Raw genomic sequence first — 22811 nt, 5'->3', positions numbered from 1 at the left:
TTTCCAAGGGACTTGAAGCTACCCTTTACTAAACAATCCTCAAATAACTGGGTCTATAGTGAACGTATCTCGCTTTCTTTTTCTTCCTTCCTTCCTTCCTTCCTTCCTTCCTTCCTTCCTTCCTTCCTTCCTTCCTTCCTTCCTTCCTTCCTTCCTTCCTTCCTTCCTTCCTTCCTTTCTTTCTTTCTTTCTTTCTTTCTTTCTTTCTTTCTTTCTTTCTTTCTTTCTTTCTTTCTTTCTTTTGCAAGGCAATGAGGGTTTAGTGACTTGCCCAGGGTCACACAGCTAGTAAGTGTCAAGTGTTTGAGGTCAAATTTGAACTCAGGTCCTCCTGAATCCAGAGCCAGTGCTTTATCCACTGCGCCGCCTAGCTGCACCCTCGCTTTATTTTTTATTCAACTCCACTAAAATGTAAACCACCCTACCTCTTCTACCTTCTTTACTTTCACACTTGCTTATACAAGGCTGTAATTTTTATACCAGAGAAATTGGGAATGATGCTTAGATACACACCCTCTCCTCCCTAACCCTAACCCCCAAATAAAATAAAAGACCACTGGAAATGGCTAACGTGCTATGCATCTAGAGGGGAAAGTTAAATATTAGTGCCTGTATCAATGAGTGACAATAATCTTCTTCAAAAGTCTCATCATCAAAGTATGGGTAATGAGAAATAAAGAAAATAGCATACTTTTATGACTGTCATTTCGGGCTACTCAATTCTGAACTGGAATGCCACAAAAACAACCTCTCTGTAAGCCCAGAGGGGAAAAAAAAGAAAGTAAGTAAAGGGGAAATTCAGATTAGTCACAAAGAAGTTCCCCGCCTGCCTGCAGAGCTGTAGCATATAAAACTGAGAGGCTGCCCCTTTAATCACTCATTTTCTTTAACTTCGATTCTGAGACTACCTACTGGCTAGTTTACTTGACCAGTTTTTTTTCCCTTTCCCTTGGAAAAGGCCATCATCTACTGACTTCTTCCTCGTCATTCTTTAAGTTTTCCCTTGGCTGGATTTAGAAGATGGAAGGGGACCAACCACTACGGGAGAGACCTGGGAGCCTGCCCATGCAGAGGACCATTGTTAATAAGCTACTGCTGGTGTCTTCTGTGATTCAGTGGATAGGATTGCTTATATGTTTAATCTACATTTTGGGGGCTTCTCAGGTAAGACTTCTTACCTTTTTTTTTCAGTTGATAAAGGGATATCCAAGAACAATCCAATGGCCAAGGTTGAACATTTTTCTTCCAGAATTTTGATCTCAGCCTGTTTACTTTTCTTCCTTCCTTTCTTTGGTCGTTTTTATGGTAGCGAGCCATTTGGAAGCCATGGAGTGCCTAGGATGTGTCTAGCCTATGGGTTTGTTCAGCTTTCTTTGTCCCTGCTTTTTCCCCTGCCGTACCTTCAATTGTGGTGCTATGAAATACTCTGTATATTTGGGTTTTTACTCTTTTTAAGTAATGTCTGATAAGAGCATTAATAACAAGAACAAAAATCTTAGAAGTCATATAATCACTGATCTAATTTCCCTTCCCCACAGAAAGTGCAAGGCATAAATAGAAAAATCAAGGAGGTCCCAATCTGAAATCCTTTTGGTTTGATATAATTGCATGATTACTTGTATTTGTGAGTATGTGCATATACATATTCATCCTAAAACTTTAAAAAATAATGCCAATAAAAGCCCACCTTTGCCAGGGATAGACGGAAAACCTCAATTAAACCTTTGTTTTCTATTGCATTTTGTCCAGTACGTGATGCAGAACGAATGGGCAGCATTCTTCTTCTTCCTCCTCCTTTTCCTCCCTCTCCTTTTCTTCTCTTCCTTTTCCTTCCCCTTCTTTTCCCCTTCTTCTCCTCCTCTTCCTTTTCCTCCTTTTCCTTCTCCTCCTCCTCAAACTCCTCCTCCTTCCCTTCCTTATTCTCTGATAAAGCATTTATGTTTTTCCCTCTATTATGTTTGCTTTCTCTTTTCTAGGGTATCAGTGTTCTCTTCCCTCTCTCTTTGATTCCTTTTTCCCTTCCTAGGGAATGTGGTTCTTAGAACCAGGTGACTCCTGTGGACTCAGCTAAGTAAAATACATCAATTCAGATTAATGGCTAATTGTGGATGGCTTCTGCTTTCCCGAAATGACTTTTTGTCTAGATTATTGGGGATGACTGAACCTCTTCTTGGCACAAAGCCCCAAAAATGAGGAAACTCTGTTCCTGAGGCATAACTCAAAGCCAAGCCAACCAAGCTGTGACAGATTGAGATAAAGGTGGTTGTTCTTGGGGGGGGGTACCGCTCCAGAATATGCCTGGGTTTTACTCTACCCACAGGAAATGGAGGTACAAGAGCAGTGGAGACTTAGGGGAAAGTGTGGTTTCTTCTGGACCACAAAAAGATGCTTGGGTTCTGCAGTTATAGGAGGGAGAGCTAGAGGGTCCAGAAGTTTTATGTTTTCATATCATCATGTAAAACAACATTTTCTTCTCCCTACCCACATTTGCATAGATTCATTTAGGTAAACTTGAGAGTAGGAAAGAGTGGGAGAGCAGGGGAAGGGAAGTGAGTAGAAAGGGATCTATGGGAAGGCAGTCATGGCATATACCACAGTTCAGCTCTTCTGAGAAGAAAATAAACATGGCATCCCAAAATAGTACATTATTTTCACCATACTCTGTTAGTTGGCAACATTTCATCAAATAACCACAAGGACACATGTTTCCTTACTCTAGTGGGGTTATGTAAGACAGCCTACAGATAGTTGATTCAATGTCTTTCTGTCCTGTTGCACCAAGGTTATTATCCCTGAGTGGAGGTGGGAAGCAGGAGTTGTTGTATGAATCATGGCCTAAGCAACTGACTCCAACCAAAAATATTAATGATGAGGCAGATGCTAAAGTTAGTTGGGGAAAGAGTGGTTATTAGGAACAAATCGATTAAGCAACAAGCATTTATGATGTCCCTACTGTGCATGTGCCAGAAACCTGTGCTAGATGTTGGGAATACAAAAACAAAAGTGGAACAATTCTTGCCTTCAGGGAGGGTTAGTATCTAAACAACAACAACGACAGCTATTATTTTTCTAGCACCTAGTAGGCACTAGGCACTAAGCACTTTATAAATATCACCTCATTTGATTCTCACAACCACCCTGGGAAATAGGTGCTATGATTATCTCCATTTTAGAGTTGAGGAAGCTGAGGAAAATAAGGATAAAGTGATTTCTCCAGGGTCACACAGCTAGGAAGTATCTGAGGCTGGATTTGAACTAAGGTCTTCTTAACTCCAGGCCAACTGTTTTACCCACTGTACTACCAGCTGCCCCAAAAGGAAGTTAAGAGAGGAAAGTGTGCCAGACTTGGAATTAGGAGATCTGGATTGAAATCCTGGATCTGCTACTTTGTAGCTGTGACATTTGTCTAACAAACATTTACTGAGTGCCTATTATGGACTAGGAACCTTGTTAGGCTCTAAGTAAGTAACAATATTCTGTAGGCTTCACTTCACTCACCTGTAAAATGGGTGTAAGAATACATACTCTACCCATTCCAAAGGGTGTTTTGTGAGCTACAAAGTGCCGTAGAACTGTGATTCATCTATGATAAAGAAAGGAGAGGGAATGGGGCCCAGAGACACAAAGGTCGCTCCAGGGCCAATCTAGCCTCTTGGGAAGAGAAAATGCGCCCCACGCACCCATGCAGGGCTGTGACCATACTGTGGCATTTGGGGCATTGCTGCTTTGGGAATCCTCTCTGGGTCCTCTAGCTAGAAGATTCCCTTCTAGTCACTATTTCTCTAGTTCTATTAGTACTAGCCTTAGACATAGGATCTTACCTCTTCAGTAATAGTAGTGAAGGTATTAACACCCAGATGTTATTTTAGGCAGGCCAGTTACTAAATAAGATGACAGCCATATAACCAGGGTGGCACTAACATTTGTCCAGTCTAGCAATCATCAGTGATATATTGAGCTCTTAACTTACAGTGTTCAACAGGGAGGTTGCTTTAAGCACTGGAGAATTGTGATTCTAGTTTACTTTTATAGATTACTTTCTGGTTTACAAAGTGCTTTTCATACATGGCACGGTTTGATCCTCAAAGGAACTCAGTGAGCGTATTAGTATTCTCATTTTACAGATGAGAAAACTGAGTTCTAATGAGGTTAAGTGACTCATTCAAATTCCAACAGTCAGTAAATATTTGAAGCATCCCTCCCTCCCTTCCTTCCTTCCTCCCTCCCTCCCTCCCTTCCCTCCCTCCTCCCTCCCTCCCTCCTTCCTTCCTTCCTTCCTTCCTTCCTTCCTTCCTTCCTTCCTTCCTTCCTTCCTTCCTTCCTTCCTTCCTTCCTTCCTTCCTTCCTTCCTTCCTTCCTTCCTTCCTTCCTTCTTTCCTTCATTCTTTCCTTCCTTCTTTCCTTCCTTCTTTCCTTCCTTCCTTCTTTCCTTCCTTCTTTCTTTCCCTTCCTTCCTCCCTCTTGTAAGGAATATAGCAGAATGTGGCTACTTTGTAAAAAAAAATATTGCAAGAGGAGTAGTATCAAATGTAAGTAATTTCTGTGTCAGAATCCTACCCCTGCCTCTTACTATCTGTGTGTCCCTAGGCAAGTCACAGATTGTATCATAGACTAAAGACTTTCAGGATGGCAAATTCAGACTATGTGGTAACCTAGTGTGGCACCAGAGGGCACCACTGTTTTAATAAGATTTTCTTAACTTTTTATTTGGCTTTTTAATGTCACTTGCTACATAAAGCTCCATCTCATGGTAACCCTCGATTAGGAAAAAAACCTTTTTGAAATTAAAGTCCTTAGGACAATTTACTTTCTCAGAATTTAAAGGGGTCAATGACTGTCCCTTGGGAAATAGTTTATTTCTCTCTGTAATTAAGCATGTTGGTTCCCTGGAAGAACTTCTTTCCAGGAATATGGGCAGAATCCAAATAGAGTTGGGTTTCTGTCCCAGGTTCTTAGAGTTTTACTCAAAATCTCTGCCTTCTCACAATTTTTTCACTCTCACCTCCATCTCCATTCCATCCTTCAAGCTTCAGGGACTGCTTGCCTCCCAGTCCATTCTCAGTAGGTTCTGCTGATTAGATAGAGGATAAAGAGATGGAAAGGGAAACAGAGTCTGATGGAATGATGTCCATGCTCCTTCTTTGATCTCTGGCTTTAGTTCTCCACACACCTTTAATAACATCCATTTTTATGTCAATTTAAAGTTTATAAAGCATGCTTCTTATAACAATTTTGAGATTTAAGTAGTACGGGGTGTTTTTTTTTTACATTTTTACAGATGAAGAAACTGAGGCTGAGTGGTGAAGTGACTTGTTTTAGCTAGTAATCGCTAGGGGCAGGTTTTTAACCTGGCTCATTGGACTGCAGATGCATAGCTCTTTTCTAAGACCCTATACTTCGTCTTCTTCTTCTTCTTCAAGGCAGTGAGGGTTAAGTGATTTGCCCAGGGGCACACAGCTAGTAAGTGTCAAGTGTCTGAGGCTGGATTTGAATTCAGGTCCTCCTGAACCAAGGGCCAGTGCTTTATCCGCTGTGCCACCTAGCTACCCCCTATACTACTTCTGTTTTTTATACTACTTCTTTTTTTTGTGGGGCAATGGGGGTTAAGTGACTTGCCCAGGGTCACACAGCTAGTAAGTGTCAAGTGTCTGAGGTCGGATTTGAACTCAGATACTCCTGACTCCAGGGCTGGTGCTCTATCCACTGTGCCACCTAGCTGCCCCCTATACTACTTCTTCTTCTTTTTTTTAGTGAGGCAATTGGGGTTAAGTGACTTGCCCAGGGTCACACAGCTAGTAAGTGTTAAGTGTCTGAGGTCGGATTTGAACTCAGATACTCCTGACTCCAGGGCTGGTGCTCTATCCACTGTGCCACCTAGCTGCCCCCTATACTACTTCTTCTTCTTTTTTTTAGTGAGGCAATTGGGGTTAAGTGACTTGCCCAGGGTCACACAGCTAGTAAGTGTCAAGTGTCTGAGGCCAGATTTGAACTCAGGAACTCCTGAATCCAGGGCCAGTGCTTTATCCAATGCGCCACCTAGCTGCCCCCTCCTATACTACTTCTTAATGAGTAAAAAAAAAAATCCTTTCTTAAGGCTTAATCTGTTTTATATATCTAGCCATTCTCTGTGCATAGAAGAGAGCTTTTCCTCTGTAAAATCAAACTATCATCACTTCCATTACAGATATACTTCACTTCTTGGGGAGGAGAAGGGAGCAAGAGAAAGGAGAACTCATTGTTAGAATACTGACCTACAGGAGTCTCTTGAGAATGATGGGAGCAGGGACAGTAAGGTGGCGCAATGGATAGCTCACAGGGCCTGGAGTCAGGAGGACTCAGTTCAAATTTGGCCTATGTGACCTACTGGCTTTGTGACCCTAGGCAAGTCTTCCTGGCTATGTGACCCTGGGCAAGTCACTTAATCCCAATTTTCTCAAAAAAAAAAAAAAGATTGATGGGAGCAAGTACTAGTTATCCCTGTTTGACTGGTAGAAAAAAGAGGAGATCCGAAAGCAATTGGTTTTACACCTCTTTGGTTCACATTTATCATGTAATATTTTATAAAATTTATCTATAAAATGGAGATATCTCATAAATCTCGTAGGAAGAAAGCTCTTTATAAACCTTAAAGTGGTACTAGGAGTGTTATTAAGGTTCTTAATGGTCTCTGAGCTTATGTTATTTCTCTGTTAGAGGATAAGCAATGGGAAATGAGGCAGGGATCATGTCTAATTTACAGTTTGTGTCTTTCCCTAGTGCCTCGCCTTGTGTTCTGCACACAGGTGACATTAAATGAATGTTTGTGGAAGGAAATAACTTTTCTTCTATCATGAGGGAAATTCATGGCGGTAATAAGAAATAGAATCAGGGCTCTCTGGACTGATTTGAAAGGCCTATGTTAGTTTGAGATCTGGCAAGACCTTAACTAGATGTAATGATAGTCAATCCTTGTTTGTTCCCAAATGATGGAACTCCCCACAAAACCTTTGAATTCTTGTACATGCTGAGTCAGTCTTTCCTCCAGCAAACTACCTTGTAGTTAAAAACATAAATCCTAAGCCACATCTCTGATCTCAGGAAGCAGGTCAAAATCAGCCTTCTCCTCAGAGGCTACAACTTCTTCTTTGTAAATTGAAGGCCAAACAACTAATATGGAACACTAACAAAAGGAAGGGCCTTGAGATCATAGTTCACCTCCTTAATTTTATCGATGAGGAAAGAAGTAGCCTATTCCAGTCATTCAGTTAGTTTGGATTGGTGGGAATTAGAACTAGGATCTCCTGGTTCCCTATGTTCTGACTCCAGATTTACATGCTGAAATAGCCCCAAGGATAATAGACACCTTCTTCTCCTTAAGAGTCTGTCTGCATGGGAGATAAGAGGAAGAATGAAAGAGACTCTGCGACTGTGATAAGGGTGACAAGACTACATGTGTTATTCTTTGGTTGTATTTGTTGAGTGCTGGACACAGTTAAAACTAAGTGGAGAGATGGAAAGCCTCACTTTACCTGAAACAGATCTTCCCCAGCCTTTGCTTCTTACTATATTACAATTAATTCTCAAATGGCAAATTGTCAAATTGGACAGAAAATTAAATTATTCACAGGAAAAGCACTTAGAGAAGGCAGGTGGTTAAGTGGCTTCTTTTATAGTATGAGTGATATTCTGAACATGACTGCTATTTGGAATTTTTACATCTTCCCCGCCCCCCCCCTTTCTCAAATGTGGTTGAACGCATTGTTTTTTAAAGACTTTCTAGGGACAGAACTTGGCTTAGAGGATAATTAGGGTCAGGAACACTTCCATGCAAGTCTTGTTTCCAACACCTACTGATTGTACCCACCCCTGGGCAATTAACCACTCAGTAACTCAGGCAACTCTCTGAGGTGACAAATTACCGATCAAGTGTTGACTTGAGGGAGACACAGGTCAAAGTCCCACCACCTTGACCAACATGTTCCCTCTAGCTCTGATGGTGGCAGCCCAGGAGCCTGAGCCCAAGAGGCCACGGAACAGATGGCACCCTATGTCCACTGTCATGGCTTAGCAAAGGGTTACCTTGTGGAGATTGTTACCCAGTGATTTCCTCTCCAGGTGCTACAGCCCTCTTCTCCTTAGCAGCCACAGCTAACAAAGACCCAGAACAGAAAGTTTCTGCCACCACAATCCCTTGGCACTATCAAATTATGGTCAGCATCAAAGACTCGATAAGCTTGTTATTAATGGCTATGATATTGCAGACCACTAGGTGGAGCAGTTGAGCTTGACACAAAGAGGCATTCAAATAGTGCCACATTTATTTGCTGTGTGACTCCGTCAAAGCCACTTAACCCTTCAGTCATAGTTTCCATCTGTAATATGGGGGTACTAATAGCTAATACTACTAATTAATAAGTAATACTACTTCCCGAGGCTGTTGCGAGGATCAGATGAAATGTTTGTAAAGTTCTTTGCAAAGCTCTGAGTGCTACTTAGCTGTTAGCTATTCAAGAAGTGCATTACCATTTGCTTTGCTATATTAATACTCCAAGGACTTGGGATCTTTCCATTTGCCCTATTAGAATGTGAGATCCTCGAGAATAGGGACAATTTTGCTTTTCTATTGTATACCTTGCAGCTTGCCCAGGGTGATAGAGGGAACAATTAATCAAGGGAAGGATCTGAAGCCATTTCTTACTGAATTCAAGTCCAGCATGCTATGTAGCCAACACTGGCTCCTTGGGAAGGACTCCATTCAAAATGCACCAATGAGGGGGCAGCTAGGTGGCGCAGTGGATAAAGCACTGGCCTTGGATTCAGGAGGACCTGAGTTCAAATCCAGCCTCAGACACTTGACACTTACTAGCTGTGTGACCTTGGGCAAGTCACTTAACCCTCATTGCCCCGAAAAAACAAAAAACCAAAATGCACCAATGAAATGAATATGTGTCCTTGAGTACTTTGTGCATAGAAAGCTCTTAATAAGTCTTATAAATTTATCCATTTATTGGTAGATGGAATTCCCTCACTGGGAGTCTCCTGTGCCAATGAGTCACAAGGCCAAGAAAAAAACAACAAAGCTCTTGAGACAATTTGTGTAGAAAAATATTTATAAACACTCAGATAGATAATACTTAAATATACACCTTGATCTATTTGTGCCAGACATTGTGCTAAGCCCTTTATAAATGTTGTCTTATTTGATGCTCACGACAACTCTGAAGGGTAAGTACTATTATTATCCCCATTTTACAGTTGAGGAAACTGAGGTAGAAAGAGCTGAAGTGACTTGCCCAGACACTAGCTATATAACCATTGCTTTTTCAATTGAACTACCTACCTGCTTGATTTAATAAAAGTGTTTATATCCTTTATTAAATAGTGTTATCTAGAGGCAGCACAATACTTCATTTACCCTTTTAGCATCCCTGTCAATTGAGTAGGGGATAGGTATCACTAAAATGTGGATGAGGAAGTCTGGCACAGGACTCACCTCATTGTTTGAATTGGAATCGGCTCCATCCTAGAGAGAGAGGTATGGAGTAATGTCTGGGTAGTATGCTAGACCTGAAGCCAGAAAAGCCTAGGTTTGTATCCTGCTTCTGACTACTTGCTTTCTGTATCACTTAATCTCTCCGAGCTTTAATTTCTTACCTATAAATTAGGGACAATAATACCCATAGTACTTGAATTGTTGCTGTTTGTCCATTTCTTTTTTTCTTTCGAAGAGGACCAGTGACAATCAGGGGTTATGTCTTGACTTGCCTCAAATGAGGCAAAGTTATCCAAAGTCATCTGCCTCATCCTTTCGTTCTGAGTCACCAAAGGCCAGTGACAGTACAAAAGTCAAGAAGACTGACAAGACCCAGGATGTAGATAAGGAAATTTAGGACCATAGTAGTTAAATGATTTGCCAAGAACCACATATTCGTTTGCTTATTTTAGTTGGTTGCTTTGGACCTCTTCCAGTTACCATAAGTTTCTGAAGCAGAAATAAAACCCATATCTTTTTGACCATAGGTCCAAGACTTTATTCACTACACCATGGGTAGCAAGGAGGGAAGGAAGTAAGGAAACAAGCATTTATGAAGTACCATCTACATGCTAGGTACCATTCTAAGAACTTTTCAAATATTATTTCATTCAATCCTCACTGACTGAAAGTGAGGTGGTATTCTTGTTCTCATTTTACTGATGAGGAAACTAGGGCAGTTAAATGACTTGTCCAGGGTCACACAACTAGTCAGTGTCTGAGGCCAGATTTGAATTCTTGTCTTTCTAACTTGAGGTCCAGCACTCTATGCATGATAGCACTTCAAGCTAAATCAGGGTGATGCCAGATTGTGGAGGGCCTTGAATACCAGATAACGGAGCATGGAATTTACTTAAAAGGCAATAGGGAGTCATTGAAGGTTATTGAGCAGATGAAATGACATGGTTAGATATAGGCATTATTGCTCTGAACACACTTTTTTTTTCCTCCCCAAAGATTTTTTGGGCTTATTTAGAATTAATTTTTCCCCAATTGCATGTAAATTTTTTTTTAACATTCATTTAAAAAACTTTGTGTTCCAAATTCTCTTCCTTCCTCCTTCTCCTTTAAGAAGGTAAGCAATTCAATATGTTATATGTGTCTTCACGCACTTTTTACTGTTCCTCACTCATGAATATCAGTGTCTCCAATCTCTGTAACTTTGCACTGACTGTACCCCATGCCTTGGATTCATTCACACTGTGATTAATTGGCCTCGGACTTGGGGAGGTGATACATTGGTTTTTCACTAATACTTGAGCATCTAAGCAATCCCTACCCATTAAATCTGACAACATGAGCTGATATAAGTAGGACTACGAAAGATGGCCTTTGATAGTTCTACTTTTGCAGCATTTAGACATATTTCTGAGAATTCAGAGGAATTACATACACAATTATCATTTAGCATATTTGTTTGTAACATAATTGACAGTTCAGCAGTAAATGATGAATCTTGGGCCTCTGGAGAGAAGTGTCCCTCTAGCCCTACTTTTGCCTTTATTCAGTGGTGAAGTCTTGTGGGGAAGAAGAGAACCACAATTATAGTTTAAGATACTGTTTTCACAGATCAGTGCTTCATTTCTCATAGTGTCACTAAGGCAAGTGGGGAGAGCATAGTCATTGTCTTCTATAATTTCAAACTCAAAGGTTAACAACATACCTCAAAATTCCCTCCATAACCTTAGAAATACTTGGTGAATCTGCTATTCATAATTACATCTAAGCATTTCATGAAACTTTTCACATCCAGTCTGGACCATCCTTTTGGGAGGTATAGAGGTCCCTAAATCTGTTGCCCAAGTGAAGAGTTGCATTTCCATAACAATGCTTTGGGGCTTTCAAATTGTACTTCCTTCAAGGCTCAGTAGGTGCCTTCTGGTTGCAGCATCGTCAGTGGAATACAAGTCCTTTGAGGGCGGGGCAGTTTAACTTTTTTTCTTTTTTTGTTTATAACTCTAGAACCTCTAACAATGTCTTGCATGTGGCAGGTGCTTAATATTTATCACACTATGCTGGATTTGAGAGGAAGCTTATGTTTAAGCTATCCATATCCTTCTTAGTTATGTCGGATGCTGTTCCCATTTCCTCTGAGCTGGATTTGAGGGAGGAAGCTTGTCTTTAACCTCTAAATATCCTTTTCAGTTATGTCAGATGTTCCCATTTCCTCTGAGTTTTTGCTTTACTAATCTGAAGAGTCCCCGCTATTTTAGTCTCTTATCATCTAGAAGGCCACATATCCATTTGCTTATTTTAGTTGGTTACTTTGGACCTCTTCCAGTGACCATAAATGTTCTTGAGATCCCGGGGCCAGAACTGCATAGGGATTGTTGTTGTTGCTTGTCCTTTGTTCTTGAAGAAGACTGTGACATGGGGATGATGTCATGACTTGCAATGAATTGGATTTAAGGGAAGAAGGGCTGTGAAAGGCCACCAACCTCATTCTCCCCTCCAGAGCCATCTGGGTCCAGTAGCAAGATACTTATCAGGATGACTGGAGATGGCCCTGGATGTTTAAGCCAATTGGGGTTGTGACTTGCCCAGGGTCCCACAGCTAGTAAATGTCTGAGGTGAGATTTGAACTCAGGTCCTCTCAACTTCAAGGCCAGTGCTCTATCCACTGTGCCACCTAGGTGCCCCTGGAGTACTAACTTCAATTCTGAGTTTCACATTTTAAGAAAGATGTAGACCAGGTAAGGCATTGTCAATGAGGTGAGCAACATGGTTCAAGAACTACAGAACATTGCATATATGAATTACTGGAAAGAACTAGGGACGTTTAGTTCAGATAAAGGAAGACAATATGAACAAATAAATGAACCGATAGAAAACATTTATTAAGTGCTTACTATTTGCTAATTACTACGCTAAGTACATGGGATATAAGTACAAAAGTAATGACTACAACATCCTTAGATGACCGACACATCTTAGGACCATCACTTTGATATGTGATCTCCTGGATGTCAATACTCTTTGCAACAGAGCAGAACTCAGTCCATTTACACCTCTCATCCTATTCAGTCCTTATCCATGTCCCGGCATAAATCTGCTTCAGGGGGTCCACATTACATGAATTCTAATGGGGATTCTGAGCCCTCCGTTGGATTATTCCTTCAGCTGACTCCATGGCTGGCTTTTGCAGTCACATATGCTTTTTTTTTGTTTTTTGTTTTTTGTTTTTTTGCGGGGCAATGGGGCTTAAGTGACTTGCCCAAGGTCACATAGCTAGCAAGTGTCAAGTGTCTGAGGTCGGATTTGAACTCAGGAACTCCTGAATCCAGGGCTGGTGCTTTATCCACTGCGCCACCTAGCCACCCCCACATATGCTTTAAAAGGGTATATGAAGACTGAGAAAAGCTTGTTTAATTGGATATTATTTTATGTCTCTGGTGACATTCCAAAGCAATTGCAGTAAAGTGATAGAAGCTAGGTTACAAGTGGTTAATAAGAAGTTCAGGTAGAGACAAATCAAATTTGAGAACCAAAGGATAGCTAAATGTCTCTACATTTTAAGGAGATGGTTTCTTAGAAATCTACAAATTTTAGAGCTGGAAAAAGTGCAGGTGGAGAGTGGAAGCACCTCTGTGGAGATAATTAGCAGTAAAAGGAAGGAGAGGAGGTAGCAGAGTGGAAGAAATGTGGTTTTTATTTGATTTTTATTTTTAGGATAGAGGAGACCTAAGTATGGGAAAAGGGGTTTGACTTTCTCTGTTTGGTGCCAGATGGTGGAATTAGGAGCAATGGGTGGAGAAGATAAAAGACTTAATACTAGGAAAATAGCCCCCTCAACAACTTTCTAATGATTAGTGTCATTCCAAACTGGAGTGGGCTATATTAGAAGTAGGTTCCCCCTCACTGGGGGTCTTTGAGGAAAGACTGAATGATCATTTCTCTGGTATGTTATTGAAAACCTTCTTCAGGTATCAGTTTGACTAGATGGTGTCTGACACTACTAATTTTGAAATTCTGGCATTCTGGGAAATGTTTTTAAGTAGGGGAGGGATCATGGAAGAGGAGTGGAGAGAGAAGGGAGTTTGAAGATGTATCGGATCACTCAGAGAGCATTATCTTAAACTCATTAGTTGGTTGTTTTACAATATACAGGGTGTGCCAAAAGTCTCAAGCTAAAGCTTTAAACTGCACTTACTTAGGGTATGCCCTTACCCTGTGCTTATGCATATCCAAACTTACCTGTCGATTTTGTATGTATACATGAACACAACCCTGGGAGAACTTGAAACACCTTTATTTTCACCAACCTGTTATTTTGTTTCCTGCCAATGGTTCGTACTACTGGAAAATCATTCGTCTTATTATTTATTTATTTTTTTAAGATTTTTTTTTTTTTTGGTGAGGCAATTGGGGTGAAGTGACTTGCCCTGGGTCACACAGCTAGTAAATATCAAATGTCTGAGGCCAGATTTGAGCTCAGGTCCTCCTGACTCCAGGGCTGGTGTTCTATCCTCTGTGCTACCTAGCTGCCCCAAGCCATTCATCTTATAAACTCACATGCCTATATTATGCAGGTGCCAATCTCTTCCCTTTTCTAAAGATTCAGAAATTTGTTCTTCTGAAACTCAGTTTTTTAAAAGTCTGGAAGGATGAGAAAAAATTCTTCATTGGCTTTATTTTCTTTCTTTTAATTTAATTTAATTTATTTTTTATTTTTGTGGGGCAATGAGGGTTAAGTGACTTGCCCAGGGTCACCCAGCTAGTAAGTGTCAAGTGTCTGAGTCTGGGTTTGAACTCAGGTCCTCCTGAATCCAGGGCAGATGCTTTATCCACTCCGCCACCTACTGCCCCTCTTAGCTTTATTTTCAAGTCATAATATCTTTTTCCTGGATGGAAAGGGAAGACAAAAAAAGGGTACATGATCATAGTTGTAGTCACCCTGTGCCCAACCCCAGGCAATGAGAGGTTATTATTAAACTGTGGTTTGTGATAGGGGTCTTGAGGCTAATACTCCTATGACAGGGTTAGAATCACTGATTGTATCTCTGTCCTGTTTTGATTAGAGCTTGACACAGCTTGTGTTTCCACTTTATAAAGTAGTGAGAGATTTCTCTTTTATTGTGTATTCTCCCACTGAAATCTCATTACAGAAGCCTTCAGTTACTGTGGGGTGGAGGTGGGGACTTAGCTTCCTGGAACTCACTCTCTAAGTTATGAAAACAAATCTTTTTCTCCATGCCAAAATCAACCATGTGAAAGAGCTGTCAGTTTTGGCAGAAATGACAAACTCCATCCTCAGCTCAGTACTCTCCTACTCCCTTGGGCTCTTTCCCTCCCCTCCTCCCTCTTCCCTAATTCCCTTTCCTTCTTATGGTTGAGTACTTTCACAGATGCCAAGGACTAAGTTTTTTGTCAAGTAGCAAATAAAGGAAAGGCTTATATGCTAGCAGTGTCTGAACAGCACATACAAATTGGGTGTTTCATGCAATCATAGTGTCTAGGAGTTTAAAGGGATTGTAGAGGTTGTATAATCTAATCTCCTGCTAGACACAAAAATCTCTTCAATGAAAATACTTTGATAGATCAGTGATTTCATCCATGTGGCTACTCCCTTCCCCAAAACAGATTGTGACTTCCCCCCTCTTCACAAGTTCTCATTCTGTGCAATTTTCATGCACATTTTCCTGTAAATCAAGAAATTTTATTCCTATCATTCATTGTAACATCCATGATATCATTGGCATAAAGATGAAGTCTTTCTCTAACAACAATTTATCCAATTAGGTAAATAATATAAATATCTTAATCACCATTTTGTGGATAAGAGAACTGAGAGTCAGAGAAGTTAACTTGTCCATAGCCATATGGCCAGTAAGTGACAGAGCTGGCCCTAGAATACAGGTCTTTTATCTCTATGTACTCTCCATGTATCTCCATGTTTCTCTTCTTACCACATTACCTGGACAAGTGGTCATCTAGCCTCCCTTTTTTTTTTTTTGGTGGGACAATGAGGGTTAAGTGACTTGTCCAGGGTCACACAGCTAGTAAGTGTCAAGTGTCTGAATCTGGATTAGAACTCAGGTCCTCCTGAATTCAAGGCCTGTGCTTTATCCACTGTGCCACCTAGCTGCCTCCTAGTTTCCTCTTAAACATTTCTAGTGATCTGAATCTAGCTACTGTTCAAGTCAGCTCATACCATCATTGAATAATTTTAGGCATTACAATTATTCTTTAAGTGAAAGCTGAAATATAATAAATCTCATCTCTCCCCCTCCCCCTCTTATTTCCACTCATTGGTCTTCTGCCATCTGGGGATATATATATATATATATATATATATATATATATATATATATATGTTCAACCTCACTTTCATATGACAAACTTTCAAATATTTAAACATCTGCACTACATATTTATTTAAATCTTTAGACTAAACATCCCAAATTCCTTCTTCTCTTCCTAATAACAACAACTGAAATTTATCAAACACTTTAAATTTTGAATCGAATATCCCACTTGTGCCTCACAGGTATTACAGGTATTTTTAACCCCATCTTACAGATATTGAAACTGAGGCTCTGAGAGGTTGTGATTTTTTCCCCCCTTTGGTCACACATTAGTCCATTTCAGTATCTGGTACCTCGAAGTCCAACAACTGAACCACTTTGGTTATTCTACCTCTCAATAAAATCAAAATTATCCTATTGAGAGGCAGCTAGGTGGTGCAGTGGATAGAGCACCAGCCCTGGAGTCAGGAGTACCTGAGTTCAAATCCAGCCTCAGACACCTAACACTTACTAGCTGTGTGACCCTGGGCAAGTCACTTAACCCCAATTACCTCACCCCCCAAAAAAATTATCCTATTGATTTGGACCAAGATTACTTCTAGCACAATGACCTCAGCTCTTTTGGGAGCCTTGAGGTATGATCTAGAGGAAGCCAAGGCTATCTTCCCTGATATGACAACACAGTTCACTTGGGGTCTTCTCTGAACTGAAGAGGAAGAGTTTATTATGATGACATGCTTTTAGAACTCTTGAGATCCTCTAGTTTGTCAATAGTCAGTAGTTATGTAGTTCCCCTTTTCAGTCCCTAAAAGACTATATTCCTATGCACATTTTTAATGGCAAATAAATGTTCATAGGTTACAAACTGGGACTCTGACATGATAATTTTAAGATGCTAGTATCATCGGGGCAGCTAGGTGGCACAGTAGATAGAACACCGGTCCTGGAGTCAGGAGGACCTGAGTTCAAATCTGACCTCAGACACTTAACACTTACTAGCTGTGTGACCCTGGGCAAGTCATGTAACCCCAGTTGCCCTGCCCCCCCCAACCCCCCCCCAAAAGGATGCTTGTATAATCTAGAAGTAAATAGTAGCCATTCATATCACCCTGGCCTGGCAGCAGCCTTTGAGCTCTCAGGGCTTAATGGATTTATTTTTTAAACTAGGAATGATGCCCAGATAGAGGAATGCCTGGGAATATGTATTTTTGGCAGTTGTGGTGGTGGTGTTGCTGGTGGTGGAAATGGCCAGAGAGAGGAGAAACTCTCTTCTCCAACCTGTGATCATAGTCTGAGCCATATAGAGGTTAAATCACTTATTCAGGATCATACAGTTAGCAATCCTTGAAGACTCAGTTTAAATCTGAGTCTTCTAGAATTGAAGCCCAACCTTCTATTTACTATCCCATAATGCCTCTTTCTTTCTGCTACATCTCCATGGCTACCAGAGGGAAAGGAGCATGCCAACAGACAATGATACAGTGATTGATGGAACTGATAATAAAATTTCATGAGTCTTATGAAGAAAAACAATAACTTTAGCTTTGTTTTTTTGTTTTTGTTTTTTTTGCAGGGCAATGGGGGTTAAATGACTTGCCCAGGGTCACACAGCTAGTAAGCATTGAGTATCTGAGGCCGAATTTGAACTCAGGTCCTCCTGAATCCAGGGCTAGTGCTTTATCTACTGTGCCACCTAGCTGCCCCTTAACTCTTTAATAATACAGTAAGAAGGATATAAGGCACATCTGGGGAGCCAGAAACAGACTGGTCGAAAACTAAACTCTATAGGCTAACATGGAAAATGGCCTGGATTTAAAGTCAGAACATGGATTTGAGTTTTTGTTATGTTACTATTTGTGTGACCTTGGACAAGTCTCTGTAAAATGAGAGGTTTGGATTAGATAATCGCTAAGGTCCCTCCCATCTCTGAGTCCTTGAGTGATATAGTAGAGTGTTAGGCTTGAAGTCAGGAAGATGTTGCTATCTCTGGGGAGCAGCTAGATGGCACAGTGGATAAAGTACCAGCCCTGGATTCAGGAGGACCTGAGTTCAAATATGACCTCAGACACTTGACACTTACTAGCTGTGTGACCTTGGGTAAGTCACCTAACCCTCATCGCCCTGCCCCCCCCATGCTATCTCTGATACTACTTACTTAGTGCATGACCCTAGATGAGCCACTGAATCTCTCTGAGCCTCAGTTCCCCTCTTCTGTAAAATGAGAATAGTACAAATTGCAGTATATGCTTCCCAGGGTTATTGTTACTGTCAATTCACAAAATTTAAGTAAAGTATTTTGTAAACTCCAAAGAGCTGGGGAAGCTAGATGGTACAGTGGCTAGAGCACTGGCCCTGGATTCAGGAGTACCTGAGTTCAAATCCGGCCTCAGACTCTTAACACTTACTAGCTCTGTGACCCTGGGCAAGTCACTTAACCCCAATTGCCCCGCAAAAACAACAACAACAACAATAACAAAAAACTTCAAAGAGCTATAGAAATATCACTTGTTATGATGAAGAACATCCATTCAATGAACTTGGGCTCCAAAGGCCCAAGGTCGACTTAAGTATTTTTTTTTTTTTTGTGGGGCAATGAGGTTTAAGTGAATTGCCCAGGGTCACACAACTAGTAAGTGTCAAATGTCTGAGGTCGGATTTGAATTCAAGTCCTCCTGAATCCAGGGCTGGTGCTTTATCCACTGTACCACCTAGCTGCCCCTTAAATATTGTTTTGAACTGGATGTCCCTTTAGGAAACTCAAATTCAATGTTTCTAAGAGAGAATTCATCTTTCCTTCTAAACTCTCTAATTTCAATATTACTATTGAGGGTGCTACCATATTACTGAGGACTCAGACGTGGGTCTTCTGGGACTCCTCACTCACACTTATCCCACATATATGAAATCTCATCCTTTCTACTATCCTGGTATCTGTCGTAGAGATCTGATCCAAACCCCTTTTCTCCTTTCACACATCTACAGTCTTATTTCAGGCGTTTATCACCTCTCACCTGCACTATTGCAATAACCTGCTAGCTGGTCACCCTGTCTCAATTTTGTCCTCCCTCTAATCCATCTTCCACTTAGAAGAAAAAGTAATTTTGATAAAGGGTAAATCTTGCCCATGCCACTCCTCTCTCTCTAGCTCAATGTGCTTCTGGGATCAAATATGTCTTCTGGTGGGCATTTAAACCACCAGCAACAACAAATACATAGGTATTTACATATTGTTTCCCCCTGTAGAATGTAAGCTCCTTGAAGAAGGGGATGTTTTTTACATTTTTTTGTATGACCAGGATTTAGCACAGTGCCTGGCTCAAAGAAAGTCCATGTAAATAGTCACTTACTGATTGATGGACTTGACCATCTTGTTCTTTTTCATGGTCTCCCTGTAGCCTCCCTGTTGCCATATAAATTCCTTGAGGAATGGGACTGTTTACATTTTATCTTTGTTATCCCAATATCTAGCATAGAGCCTGGCCAATAGATGCTTTTTGATTGATCTTCCACCTCTTTGTTAAATGTGATTTGTGGATTTTGTTGGCATGTGTTTTTCTAAAAATCTCCCTTTCCTTTTAGCCTCCAACACCAAAGAATGAGAGTGTCAAGGTAGATCTTTTGGGTAAGTATTGCCAGAGGTTAATGAATCCCAAAGTTACAAATGGAATATGGACTTTCAATTCTTTTGCTTGTTTTTTCATTTCTTCCAACACAGAAGATAGAGCATAGTAAAAAGGATGATCATAGGGACTGCGTACTTTAATTTCAGACAGTGGGATCAATTTTACACATTAACTGGACCAGGGTGTCCAGCTTCGGGTGGGCCTCGGGTACCAGGTAAGGCAGAAATTCGGCTGCTGGGATGGCAGAATTTAAATGTAACGAGTCCCAGAGGTACTCTCTATCTTGTTATTTTGCCCTGTAAGGAAGGAGAAAGGGCCCATTTTGGCCAGAGAGGGAGAGTAGAAACAGCCACCTGCCCTCCCTATTTGAACTCAGGTCCTCCTGAATCCAGGGCCGGTGGTTATCCACTGTGCCACCTAACTGTCCCCCCCATTTATTTTATTTTATTATTTTTAAACATTTATTTATTTATTTAGAATTTTCCCCAAGTTACATGAAAAAAACAACAACAAATTTTTTCACCCTGATTTTTCAAAACTTTGTGTTCCAAATTTTCTTCCTCCCTTCCTCCTCACCCCTCCCTAAGAAATCAAACAATTCAATATAAGTCATACATGTGCAGTCATGCAAAACATCTTCACATTAGTCAGGTAGGTTCACATTTATTTTTAAATAGAATAATAATAAAAAAGTTTTATACCTCCTAAGTAACAAAAATACCCTAGAATACAATATGCATGTATTTGTATGTATACATATATAAACACAAATATACATGTATCACATTTGTGTTGACATATTTATCTGCAAAACTAGCATAGCATGCAATAATAATGCACACATAATTCTCTATTTCTATATGTATATAAGACCTAGTCCCATCATGGTATGGTATACAGGTCACCTTGGTTCCTTCAAGTCTAGGTCAGAGGAGACAGAATGGTGGGTCCTACCTTGTTGGAGGGGCTTTAAGCACACATACAGTGATGGATTCTGTGTCTATTATTGGAAGACTAGTTCAACTGTTTGGGGAAGATCAACACTAGAGGACTGACTTTCCCAGAAAATTGTTGTTTGGTTGTGGTGATTCAATATTTTCTAAATAATTCAAGGTTTGTGATATGGTGCTTAAAGACATGGTCTTTAAAAAAATTAAATGAAATCTTTTTATTAAGGAGTTCACAGCTCTTTTTATTAAAGTATTGACATTCATGTGTGTATATATATATATAGATACTTATATACATATACAAATGTACATATGTCTGTGTATACCTTTACTTTATGAGCTAACAAAAGAAAAGAAATTGGCATTTTTTCCTCCAAATACAAAATGAAATTCAGTTTATTAAATTCAAAAGTGTCCTGATCAATATGGTTGCCATCTCTTCATGGCAACATAAATACCCTCCTATAGTCAATCAGTTTCCTAAAGAAAAGATCACAGCAACAAACAAAAAGAGCCTAGTCTAGAAAGAGTCCATGGAATCCATTGCCTTTTTTTCTATTTTGTACCTTTAGGCCAGAGCTAATTTTTGCAGCTGGCATCAGTATCCTGAAAACACAGGCTACAACTTCCCATATCAAGCAACACTATTTAGAGTGATGGACTTGAATTCAGGACCAAATTGGGTTCAAATCATACCTCAGATACCTTTTAAGTCATGTGAACCTAACTTGGCCATTTCCTGACTGTGTGACCTTGGACAAGTCATTTATAACATCTCTGGGCTTCTGTTTCCTAATCTGTAAAATGAGATGTTTGAGTTTAAGGTTTGATCCAGCTTTAAATCCAGATGCAGTGATTAATAAGGAGAGGCAGCTAATGCTCTAAAACAAAGCTTTTAAAACTGTGGGTCACAATCCCATATAGGGTCACGTAACTGAATTTGGGGGATTCGAACAATTTGGCAATGGCAAAAGGTTATATATACCTATTTTATATACCTATATAGCAGGGGCCATGTAAAAATTTCTTGGGTGAAAAAGGAGTCATGAGTGGATAAAGTTTAAGAAACCTTGCTCCTAAGTGAGCAGGATCTTTCTGTGTTTACAACCTTGAACATCCTCTTGTCTTCATCCTTTCTAGGTTATGATGACAAGAATGGCTTTACTTTACAACCTTCTGGTGAATTTGGATCCATTGAGGTGCAAAACAACTCCCTCAAGATCAGATGTGATGGTTTTTATCTCTTAAGTGTGAGGGGCTTCTTCAACCAAGTTCCCAATATTGACTTTCATTATCGAAATGATCAACGTTTTCACTTATTCCCAAACTTTTCCTCCAACCAATATGTCAGCTCTGTTGCTGTGGCCTACCTAAGATTTGGAGACTTGATCTACCAGAAAGTCGTATCCCAAAAAGTGTCCTCCACAAACATTGTGCCCAATAAAGGTGAAATAAGCCTTATTCAACTGACTAATGATAACTTCTGTGGCAAATGAAGAATTGAGATGAAGGGACCAAAGTCTACCATCACTGTCAAAAATCAACTGGAATTGGGCAGAAAGACTGTTTCTACCATGGATATGGAGGAGCTATGGCTCCAACCAAGCGCACATCTTGGGCAGGGACCAGATGATCAAGTTTTTCTCAGGGATACAATAGAAATCTACTTCATGTACTGGCTATTCCTGTGGACCATTCAGAAGCCAAAGTTTCCATTTCCAGTTAATTAGTGGCATTCTGCATCCCATTTGAATGTGGGGAAGATTGGTGGTTTGGCTTAAATGGGAAAAAATAAATTGCGGAAAACCATCAAACTTTGATGAGGACGGTCATACAAGGAACACTATTTTTTCCTTTGACTTCTTGGCCTCCCATGCTCTTTCATCCCCCCCCCCTTTTCTACACACATCCTTATCGCATATTTTCCTTCATAGTTTATATGTGGATATAGATCTGTCCCAGGAATGTGGCTCTTGCTATGATGCGTGATGCAAAAGGAAGCACTAGAAAGATTTATAAAATGGATAAATAACCTTGTAGAGACTGTCTACTGGGGTAGGGTTGGGCGGGGTGGCTGCAGGTGCCGGTAGTTGAAGATGACAGAAAATGGAACAGTTAGTTTGGGAAGAGAAACAAATAACATCCAATTTGAAGGAAGAACAACATATATATATATATATATATATATATATATATATATATATATATATATATATATATATATATATATATATATATATATCCCCTTCTTCCCACATGTAGTCAGTCAACTAGCATTTATTAAGCACCTATTCTGTATCAGGTGAGGCAACTAGGTGGTGCCATGGTGCATAGAGTACTAGCCCTGGAATCAGGAGGACTCATCTCCCTGAGTTCAAATCCGACCTCAGATGCTTACTAGCTGCGTGACCAGGGCAAGTTACTTAACCCTATTTGGTTCTGTTTTCTCATGAGCTGGAGAAGGAAATGACAAACCACTCCA

At 40.3% G+C, this 22811-nt stretch overlaps 1 protein-coding gene across 1 annotated transcript; it reads left to right on the top strand.

Annotated features, from left to right (window-relative positions):
* Positions 1-1020: 1020 nt before the first annotated feature.
* Positions 1021-21825, top strand: TNFSF4 (TNF superfamily member 4). The gene is made up of 3 exons (XM_044000259.1): positions 1021-1164; positions 19336-19378; positions 21470-21825. Exons 1-3 carry the CDS (start codon positions 1021-1023, stop codon positions 21823-21825), a joined length of 543 nt encoding a protein of 180 aa, XP_043856194.1.
* The last annotated feature ends 986 nt before the right edge of the window (positions 21826-22811 follow it).

The sequence above is a fragment of the Dromiciops gliroides genome, chromosome 4, assembly GCF_019393635.1.
Source record: "Dromiciops gliroides isolate mDroGli1 chromosome 4, mDroGli1.pri, whole genome shotgun sequence".
Classification (NCBI taxonomy): domain Eukaryota; kingdom Metazoa; phylum Chordata; class Mammalia; order Microbiotheria; family Microbiotheriidae; genus Dromiciops; species Dromiciops gliroides.
Note: the sequence above shows the minus strand (reverse complement) of the source record. Positions and strands in the feature narration are given on the sequence as shown.

What these genes read in the sequence shown, in the direction of transcription:
- TNFSF4 (XM_044000259.1), top strand. Translation starts at nt 1,021, where the DNA reads ATGGAAGGGGACCAACCACTACGGGAGAGACCTGGGAGCCTGCCCATG. An exon ending in ACATTTTGGGGGCTTCTCAG is followed by an intron (nt 1,165 to 19,335) that starts GTAAGACTTCTT and finishes CTTTCCTTTTAG; the next exon opens with CCTCCAACACCAAAGAATGA. An exon ending in TGTCAAGGTAGATCTTTTGG is followed by an intron (nt 19,379 to 21,469) that starts GTAAGTATTGCC and finishes CATCCTTTCTAG; the next exon opens with GTTATGATGACAAGAATGGC.